Source organism: Solanum lycopersicum, chromosome 3, assembly GCF_036512215.1.
Source record: "Solanum lycopersicum chromosome 3, SLM_r2.1".
Taxonomy (NCBI): domain Eukaryota; kingdom Viridiplantae; phylum Streptophyta; class Magnoliopsida; order Solanales; family Solanaceae; genus Solanum; species Solanum lycopersicum.
This window is the reverse complement of record NC_090802.1, coordinates 34136092-34147457: the sequence shown is the minus strand read 5'-3', so window position 1 is coordinate 34147457 and position 11366 is coordinate 34136092. Positions and strand designations below refer to the sequence as shown.

At 32.7% G+C, this 11366-nt stretch overlaps 1 protein-coding gene across 2 annotated transcripts; it reads right to left on the bottom strand.

The window, feature by feature from the left end:
• Positions 1-604: 604 nt before the first annotated feature.
• Positions 605-11008, bottom strand: LOC101249895 (protein cornichon homolog 1). Of its 2 annotated transcripts, XM_004234793.3 has the most exons (5): positions 10708-11008; positions 9936-10117; positions 7668-7790; positions 7464-7570; positions 605-1263 (listed from the first exon to the last, which is right to left on the bottom strand). In XM_004234793.3, exons 1-5 carry the CDS (start codon positions 10780-10782, stop codon positions 1235-1237), a joined length of 516 nt encoding a protein of 171 aa, XP_004234841.1. In that variant the 5' UTR covers positions 10783-11008; the 3' UTR covers positions 605-1234. The 2 variants fall into 2 exon arrangements, with proteins under 2 accessions (XP_004234841.1, XP_004234842.1); XM_004234794.5 differs by lacking the exon at positions 7464-7570.
• Positions 11009-11366: the final 358 nt, after the last annotated feature.

Here is an 11366-nt window from a genome sequence, read left to right as displayed (position 1 = left end):
TAAAAAATAATATTTAGAAAATTGGTCTCTTTAGTTTTTTTTCTTTTTTTTTAAATTTCTTATAAATAATTTTAAAAAAATTAAGATAAATCGATGTCTAGGCAACGATTTATTAAAAAATTATTTTAAAAAATTGTACTGTAAATCGCATCCATCGAAGTGATTTCATTTTTAAAAAAAATCATTAAATTTAGCATATCACTGATGTTACAGCGATTTTGCCTTTTCCGGCGAGAAAAATCGTTGGTAGTGCAGAAATTTTGCCGTTTTGGTTAAATTTAAAATTTATATACCGTTTTAGAATTTTTATTAACATTTTATACCCATTAGTCTCCGAACTCAATTATTCATTGTAACACAATTATAATAAATTATGCAAAAAGTGGGTTCGCAACAAAAAAGTGAAATAGACAATAACTATTAAGAGCATTAGCCGTCAATGGAGTTCGTTTTGTCGCAGCGATTAGTCAGACCCTTTTGGTCGTTTTATCAACTTTGAGACTCCGCATATCTCTGTCTCTCTTCTCCAAGACAATATATGTTTTCACAAGCCAAATGAAACTTTCATAGTGAAAGACCTTCATAACCACAAGGAGAGATGATGTGTTGAATAAAAAGTTATAGATGCAGATGCATTCTATTAGAATTATCAATACAGTATTTTCAATTATGATTAGTAACAAGATAGTAACAGTCCGAGGATAAAGAGTCCTTTATCACACATTAGTCATAACACAACCAACTCTGCCTCACCATTTCTTTCTGTCTAACAGAATAGCTGAAGATTTCAGTAGGACACAGGGCCTTCTGCACAAACTTAACTACTTCATGCTAAAGATTGCTATAAAAAAAAACAAAAAAAACACATCTCCAATCTGGGAGACAATATGAGGTTTCTACTACAAGTCAACAGGACATTTACAAAGTCGCATAGCTCTTGTGGACATTCAACTGCCACAACTAAAAGCACAAGTGCAGATGAAACTGATAGAAAAAGTGATGGCGACTAATGTAATGATAAAAAGACGGCCAAAAGTCAACCCTGACACGGTTTGCTGAAAAATTAACCAGATAGAATCAACAGTAAGCAAGTTAGCTCACAGTTCAAGTAGAGAATTCCAGGGTTATGTTGGTTCATCAGACCTCAGCTATCTCGACCAAGAACTGGAAAATATATATCAAAAGAAACTAGGCAATGGTAAAGAACCAAAATCAATAGCTTCATCTTCATCGACTAGTGCGTTGATAAAAGATAGGACCAGACTGCATGGAAGAAATCATTTGATCAGAAAAGAAAGACAAAGGCCCTTTTAAGTAGCATGCATGTTATAGTCAGCAAAAAAAATAGCAAAGAATACAAGGCTTATAAACATCGTGCCTGCAGTATTTTATACTACTCAATATGCCCATCCTTTTGTGTAGCAGGGTATAATCAAACATTTTTCTTAAGAATTAAGAAAACAACCATTCCTTCCATACTTGACAGGATTTTGCACAAACAGAACATCATGAAAGTGCATTTGCTAATGAAATCGTGTCAAAAACAACTATCATCTATTCTGTTCAGAAATTTGATGCAAATCTTAAAATTTGAATTAGAACTCCGCTATTCATAATTTACCATACTAATGACCACATAGCAACTTCATACTTTGCTTCATAAAAGGATTCAGAAAAGCATACAAAAGATGAGAGCTTTTATAGCTGGGATTTCATCTCTACAGGTAACTTTATACGTGCTCCTAGCCTTCTCTGAATGAGTTCTTAGTCGAACAAATAAATATGAACCCTGAATATTTTCTTCCTTATTTCTCTCTCTTTCATTTATATAACTTTTCACCCTCTATTTTGTTGTCATTTGTCAACTAGTTGTACCTGCAATTGTATCCATTCATGTATAGAACAAGTAGGGATCCAATGTACAGTCATAACCAACTTATAAAGCATACAGTTATGTATCTCCACCCCTCTCCTCCCCCCTCCTATATATATTGTGATTTAAAATTCATTCCCGAACATTTGGATCAGCAGAATGAATCTCAATATCATAAATATTCCCTTTGGGTCCATATTATTTCAACACTCAGCACTTGAGGATTATCTAACACTTATCTTTTCTTTTATATATATACATATCAATGGCGGAGCCAGAAATTTTATCAATGGTGTTCAAGAATAATTTTTTTTATAAGTATGTTGAATGTTATTTGTTTAACCTAGTGATTGTACAGTGAACAATTCCAACAGTTGTTACTATCAAATACAAACAATCAAGTCTTTTTCTTTCTTTTTTTTTCTGATGCATTGATTTTATATAATCAAACATATGTATCAATTTTAGCTTTGGGTTTAAAGTTGTTAATATATATATATATAAGCACAAATTCTTAATGTAAAATATAGGTCATTTTGTTTTTTCACCCTTTGAAAGTGCATTATATATCAGATAAAATTCGAAATACATATATACATATAAAATAACAAAATTTCAAAATCAGGATAATTTATTCATATATGTTACTCTATATTATTAAAATTGTAACATTAAGAGTTAAGAAACTTGAGGAACATTTAAGAATTTCAGGTCAATTAAAATTAATGAATATATTTGTTTGATGCAAGAATAATGGTGTGAACACAAGTGTAAGGTTGTGACCTGCTCTCAAAATAAACAAAAATTGTTATGCACTCGGCAAGATTTGAACCCGAGAACTGAAAACGAATATCCTTAACCATTGCGCCAAAGGAAGAGCTTATGTAAAGGATGTTCAACACTAAATACATATCCATTAAACTTAGAATTTGAACTATATACATAGTCAAATTTTCTGGTGAAAGGTGTTCAACTGACCACTCTTAAAAGGTTGTAGCTCGGCCCTTGATATATACTATATACTATAACAACAAATGTTGGAGGAGCCTAGGGCCAATCGATCAATAGACCAATATGCCCTTTTCCTCAAATTTCCTTTATTTTATGTATTTAAAAATTAACAAAAAATATTACTATAAATTTCAATATTTAGTATTTTTCTATTTATTTTCTTTTTTAATATATTATGAATTTTAAATCACAATAATTAACAACTTAAAATATTTTACTATGTATTAGACGAGCAAATGTTTGAGGAGCTTAGGGTTAGTAGGTCAATTGACCGATTCGCTCTTTTTATTCAAATTTTTCTATTTTATGTTAAAAATTAACAAAAAATAGTAAGATAAATTACAACATTTTATTTTTTTATTATTTTTCTTTTATTATGCATTTAAAATTATGAAAAAATAGTATTATAAATCACAACAATTAAAACTTAGTTTTTAAAAAATTGATGAACTTTCAAATTTCACCTAAGTCACATAATTGAAACAGAGGGGGTAACATATATTACTTGAAAATTATGTTGACTAAGAGTACATAAATCACAATAATTAACAACTTAAAATATTTAAATTATGTATTAAAAAATAATTAACTCTAAAAATTTTACACGTTTCACATAAGTGGCAATAATTAACAACTTAAAATATTTAAAAAAATATATTAAAAATTGATATTAACTCTCAAAACATGACATGTGCAAGAGATATTATTTAAAAAGTAAGTTGAAAATATAATAGAAAAAATCAAACAACAAAAGTTATTTTAAAATTTAGTTGACTCTCCTAATTCTATCTATATTACATATATTAAAAGTAATATATATTGGGCCTGGGCTTGCCCAGACTTTTGTTTCTAGTATTTTACTAGGCTTCAATCCCAAACATTGAGGTCAGCAGATTGAATCCCAATATCATAAATGTTCTCTTTGGGTCCAAATTATGTCAATACTCTTGAGGATTACCTAACAATAGGGAATCTCTAATATTTTCTAGTGGTTATATCTTTAATATTCTAAGAATCTTTTATTCTACTAAGCATGAGTATTCTAGTTGGTCTCACCTATACAAATTTTCGACTACCATTGTTTTCTATCTTTTGCAAGATCTATCGGGATTTTGAGTATTCCATATCTTTTGAGATATCTTCATTTCATGTGATTTTATATCTGTTTCTTCCTATTTTAACACCTTTGATCATCATGTTTTCACATCTAAAAATTGATGTAACACACGATAAAACCATCTCAAGCAATATTCTCTTATATAATCCTCTACTTTCACCTTCTTAAAGATGTAATCATTTATGATCTTGTATGACTGCACATCTATCTTGACATTCGCATTTACGCGACACACATCTCATGGATATATTGAGCTTCAACACTCTCATACACCATTGATGGCCCCATAGTTGTTCTATACAACTTATCTTTCAATTTAACTTTGGTAGATATCTTTCCTATTGCATAACACTCTCACGGCACTCCTCCCTTTCAACTATCCTACTTCAATCCTTTACTTCACATCTCTATCCATCATTCCATTCTCCTAAATATTGAGCCTAAATATCTAGTGTATATACATTTAGGTACCTTAACACATCCACTCTCAACTAAACTTTTCTTACTTTGTGGGCAAACCATTAAGTGCATCAATTTTATCTTACTCCATCGAAACCCTCATTAGTTTCATCGGTTAAACAAGGTTGTGAAAAAAGAGCATACACCATGGTACCTCATCATGTATGTTATTGGTAAGCTAATCCATAACAAGAGAAAATAGGTGGGGCTTAGCATAGTTTCCTGGTGAAAATCCAGGATTGTGAGGAATTCCTTCGTGTCTCTTACAAACGTTCTTACTCTTAAGACAAATATAAATTCTTTTCCTTTTCAATAACCTCCAAAGGATGCTTTTTGACACTATCATATGACTTCTCTAAGTCAATAAATTTCATGAGTAGGTCCTTTTTCTACCTATGAATTCCATCAATCTTCTCCACAAAATATAGCCTCTTATAGATATACCAGGCACAAATCTAAATTGGTTCTCTCTCACCCTTGTAGTGGGCCTAAGTCTCCTCTCTATTATTCATTCGCATAGTTCTGTTGTATAGATCATAAGTTTAACCCCATGATAGTTAGCAAAACTTTAGCACCTCATGTGTTCTTGTACATGGGAACCAAACCCCATGATAGTTAGCAAAACTTTAGCACCTCATGTGTTCTTGTACATGGGAACCAAAGTGCTTTTCCATCGCTTAATTGGCAATTTGGCATCTTTCCACACATCAATGTAGCATCAAATGTTTTGGTAAGGCATTTTAATCTTTTATATCTGGGGCACTTCCAGACACCGTTAGGGGAACCATCTGGTCCACAATCTTCTTTAACTTTCATAGGTTTCATGGAGTCCTTTACTGCATGAGTGTAATTCTACTACTACAGTTAAAGTTCTTGTCTAGCATGGAAATAAAATTTTCATGGCTTGAGTTGAATGATTGATCAAAATAGGCTCTCAACTCTTTTTTATCTCATCATCTCCGGATAAGATTCCAAGACTCGTCCTAATGCACTTAACATGGTTCAAATCTTTACCCTTCTCTTTCGTCCATGCTAGTTTACACATTTCTTTCTCTCCGTCTTGTGTCCCTGATTCTTAGTACAAGCCATCAGGAGCTTTTAGTATACATTAGCCTAGCATGCAATATTTTAGAACCCTCATTTGAATATTGTATTTGTACAATAGTTTGTTATTAATACTTTATGCACTTTTAGTCAATTTGATAATTAAAGATGTATTTTCTATCGTAAAAATGATGAATATTTAGAGTAAATACCAATAGATTTGAAGAGGATAAAGTATGCCATTAGCAATACAAAATTTACATGAAATATTTTGGGAAAAACATGCAACGCTCATTCCCAGAACTAGTATACATATGTATGTATGTATACACATACAACAACATATGAGTGTGGTCTCACAAATGTGTTAGCACACCTTACCGCCTACCTTTGTGGGGTAGAGAGATTATTTCAGATAGACCCTCAGCTCAAGAAAAATCATTTTCTAATACAGGTTTCAGTAAAAAATGCAAGAGTAAATGAACTGTGGTGAAATTATTGAAGAAAGAAAAATATTGACAACAAAAATAGTAAAGATAACCAAAGTACCAACAGCAGTAATCAAATTGAAGAAATAAGATAATAATAATAATAATAATAATAATAATAATAATAATAATTATAATAATAATAATAATAATAACAATAATAGTAATAATCGTAAGGGAGCAAATAATAATAATAATCGTAAGGGAGCAGATAGGTGCTCCCACCTTGAACCAAGTTCTACCACTAAGAAGAGAGAAGTTGCGAGACTGCCTACTTACCATCTACCCTAAGTATCCTTAAAACAATCAGATCAAAAATTACAAAGGCCAACAAAAATATGAAATACAATTAAAAAAATAATTAAAGTAAAACAGTGGGTTATACAACATTTAAAAGTATGGTTTTACTGTTTCTTTCAACTGCCCTTGCTAAGAGAATCTGAAAACATTTTTGAGCAAACATTTTGCTCCACATCAATATCACAGTTTTCAATAACTAAACATTATCACTCAGGTTACCTACAATATTTTCATTTCGCACTGATTGGATTATTATGGCCTCTTAACTGAACATGTCACATCATTTTGTAACTGTTCCACAAAATAGTTAGTCTACCATTTCTTTTCTCTAACCATCGGAAGCTCTACTATCCATTTCAACATCGATTTTCACGTACTAACTTTCCAATCAAATTTACAATGTGCAAACACTTGCATTCCTTTTTGTAGTAGCTCTTAAGATACTGTTGATAACTCTCAACTCATGCAGTGAATATTCAAGATTCCTTTTCAAAAAGAAAAGAAAAAGAAAGGCATTCAAGATTCCATTTACTGTAGTTCAGATAGACAAGTCTTGTCATCCCGTTAACTAAAATTTGAATTGAAAAACATCAATCTTAACCAGAGAATGGAATTTTCTGTACCAAGGCCAAAACTTTTTACTCTGGAACTAAATATACAGATCATTTCTAGGCTTGTTAGATGATTTTATAATAAGATGGAGGTGGCTCCACAGGCTGTGTAGAAACTTTGAGCAACCACAGTGAGTGTCAAAGCATTTAACTATGGACCAAAAATTGGAACAAAGTTTAATGATAAGCCCAACAATACTGGACTTATGAGATGGTTAGAAAGAGGCTCCAAATTTTGGGACAAAGTTTAATGATAACCCCAACAATCATTACTGGACTTATGAGATGGTTAGAAAGAGGCTCCATAAGCTGTGAAGAAACTTTGAGCAAGCTACAGCTGCACAATATTCTAATTGGATCAATTCAAAAGCTTATTCTATAATCTTTATTCTATTATTGATTCCAGTAATTACTAATAGTAAAAAGTTCAAACGAAACAGAAAGACTAAAATGGAGAGAAAACAAGAAAAGGAAATCATATCACATATGCATTATTCATCTTCTTATGAGATAACGGAGCACACTATACTTTTCAGAATCAAAAGGAGACACCTACAGACCTAAGTACTGTCCAGAATTCAGGAACTGAGGACTGAATGTCAAAATCTCCAACAATGGACGGGAAAACTGATAGCAAAGTAGAAAATGTGTCCCTTCATTGGATATTCTATGTAGAAACAGCAATCAAACTACATATTAGCATATCTTGAGAGAAGATGTGGGCAAAAGGAGGAAAATAACTGTATGAAGAGTTATAATATAACCTGACAAGCACTAGCACGAAGAGGACCAAGTAGAAACCCAGCTTCAATATCCGAATCTTCTTCTCAGACTCAATGAACCTAAAAACTTCGGTCACATCAATTAGATGCTGCCGGCTTAAGAATCTGCAATGCAATAACACCTCTGTTAGTTCAGATTTAAAGAAATCAATCTAAAGAAAGCATCTTTTGAAGACGAGAAATATGAACTTTTTAAATTGTAACATAGAACACTTTTTCCCGGGATGGACTTGACCCCTCCCCCACCCCCAAATGATAATTGTATCCCCTTTCTTCTAGTTTGAGCATCCTCAGTTTCCCTAGAAGACCATTTACTTCTCTTGACAAGATCCGCATATGGAATTTCCAGATCAACAGTCCTAGCAATTTGTACTTCTTTCCAGAGGTATTATACTGAATAAACTTTTCATTTCTGAAGGCCAGTTCTGAGCAACCAACATTTAAGGCCATTTTTGGGATAATTAATACTGATCTACTTTTGCCTTGAATGCTGGTTGATGTAGTTTCTGGCACATAAAAACTGTGAAACCTGCACGGGGAGCTTCCATCTTCTCACAATCTTACCTTTGACCTTAGAGACTTCCTTTAAAATATGGCATAGCCACACCATTGACTTCTAGTTGAAATAGGACATGCTCATCATATTCCTGCCTCGCTAAAACCCAGTCATACCAAACCTCCTCTCAAGAAAAGTTTATGGTTGTATCAAAAGAATTGGAACACGTAGCACAATAGATAGTTTCTTCATCCATAACTACAAAAGAGATAAAAGTAACACCTAAGTTGCTTAGACTTGGGTGCGGGTGTCCTATACGGGTGCCTCTCAAGAAAAGTTTATGGTTGTATCAAAAGAATTGGAACACGTAGCACAATAGATAGTTTCTTCATCCATAACTACAAAAGAGATAAAAGTAACACCTAAGTTGCTTAGACTTGGGTGCGGGTGTACGATACGGGTGCGGATTCAGAGGTCGGATCCTTCATGATCTAATTTTAAGATTCCGGGATATGGATTGATGTATGGATACGGGTGCGGAGATTCGCGTAAAAGTAATTAAAATATCTACAAGTAGAGTTATTAAACCTAAATTATGAGATATTATGCGGAGAACTTCAGGAAAATGCTGGAAGGAGATTAAAGGAAAGGGAGTCACAAAAATTTCTATATAAAAGGTATTCCATTTTCTTCAATTTCACCTCAGCTTTTGTATTGACTACAAAAATCAATAAACTATCCAGACTTTTCCCATCGATTTTAGTCGAATTACCCAAAATTGGTTGACCAAATCGAACATAGATCCCACACCCACACCGATGTTGTGTCGACAGTGAAAACTAGAGGAAACGAAGAGAAGAGTGGAATTCTCCGGTGCATAAGTCCACCGGAAAGATGGGTCCTACCCTCCTAGTAAGTATGACAGAGTATTCTCAGAAACTGTGCCTGTAAACTTCTTTTACCCAACACAGCCCTATACTCTTATGATACAACCCCACATTTGGGGCTAACAAGTAGAGTATTTCTTTAATCTTTTTGCATTGGAGGTGCCTAACTTATAAGGCAAACCTAACCCAATTAGTCATCACTCTCTCTCTCTCTCTCTCTTCTATATCTACTAACAGCAAATGAAAATATGTTCTTGATGGCTCTGATGGCACCTTATATAAATCATGTATCCCAGACACCAAAAAACTCAAGTATCACCTTGGTAATTACCGTACTCCAAAACCTTTATAACATATTAGGCCTTAAAGAAGTGACGGTCACAGTCCGAATCAATTTGGATACAAATTTCAATAACAGATTTTCCTTATCTTTCGGTCTTATTCCTCATAATGAACATATAAGAACATAACCCAAACAGAGATGTTAGCTAATTAGTGGCTCGAGAAGCTCCACATTACATTGATAACATCATACTAATACACTTTGAGAAGCAAAGCGTATTAAGCAAAAGCCAGATTTCAGGGATGGAAGTACTCTCATTTATATGGAAACCGATCCTACTCGGATCCTCCCAAAGTGATGGATTTCATGTATGGAAGTATAATCTCATTTATATGGAAACCTTTGTTACTTGGATCCTTGCTATACCCATGTCGGATCCTCCAAAAAATGCTCTATTCTACATGGATCCAACACGGGTGCAGCAACATTTTTGGATGATCTAAGCAACAAAGACGGAAAGTACATAGCATGAATATCAACTTGATATAAAATGTAACAAACATAAATTAGGAGAAGGAACTTACTTTCTCAAATTATAGTAAGCAGGAAGAAGCGTTAGCAAGAAGATAAACCAATGCCCTGTGACAAGGAATAGGATGCAGAATGCACCATGTAAGATATACTCTTTAAGGACAACAGAGTTGATACGAGATGAAGACTCATAAGGGTTCATATAATCAGCTTCCAAATCTGTTAAGCAAACGATCTACAAGAAGCAAATAAAGAACTTCAGACAAACAATACGTGGGCAAAATAGGATAAAGTAAACCACTGACAAGGACTTTCATCACTGCACCAAATCAATTAACACAGTAAAAAACAAATAAATTTTATTGAGCTGCATACCGTAAAAAACAAATAAATTTTATTGTGCTGCATACCGTAAAAAACAAATAAATTTTATTGTGCTGCATACGCGTAAACAAAAACTTAAAATTTTTGGTCATCAACTTAACACGATTAAATAAAGATTGTTCCATAATTAGATGAACATATTGGTTTGTCAACTAATTACTCCCTGCAATAAGCAATAGTTGTCTAATACTACTTTATTTTATACATATAACCATTAGGATTGCTCTGCAAACTCTGAAATAAAAGGGTTAAAATAAAATAAAAGACAACTCCCAAAAGAGAACAGTGAAATAAAAATCATACAAAATCACTCTATTCCTCTAAGCCACCAACCACCCACAAATGATTTGTGAAATAAACATTGAATAATATTTCCAGTAATCTTCCAAAAACCTTAACAAGGAAGACGAAAAAAAAAAAGCCTAAGGGTGAAAAGGGTACCTGGTAGATGAGTAATGAAATAAGGGCAATGTTAATGGCTAAAAATATCAACCAAAGAATGGGTTCCCAAGACATTATTTTTGGTTTGATTGGATCCTATATACATGCAGATGGGGGGAAGAAAAGCAAATCCTTAAAGAGGGTTTTGATGAATGAGAATTCTTTAGGAGGAAAAACCCAGAAATATTTAATGATGGGCTATTTTCTTCTTGGGAGGAACAAAAGAAAAGAGGAAAGCTAGCTAGTGGAGAAATTAATAGAAAGGTGTCAAATAAGTCTTTGTTTTTATTTTTGGCGATACATTGATCAAGAGTCGATTAAATCATCTTTAAAATATAATTAATTAATTATGCAATCAAATTAACATTTTCAAAACTTTTTAATTTTTTATAAAATACAAAAAAATACATTTTTATAATTCAAACCAAATTATTTAAAAAGAAAAATCTTTTCATTTTCCATCCTCGCCTTTATCTCTTCTTTTCTTCATCTTCTTCATTAAAAATTTGAAAATCTGTCGTTACTCTTCCTCTGCAGTCGTTACTCTGCCTCTCCAGTCCTTCATTACTCTCTCATCTTTCTGATCTGTAATCGTGTTCGACTAGAAATGGGTAAGTTATTTTTTGAAATACTTTACAATTTTTGAAGTTTTTTCTTGA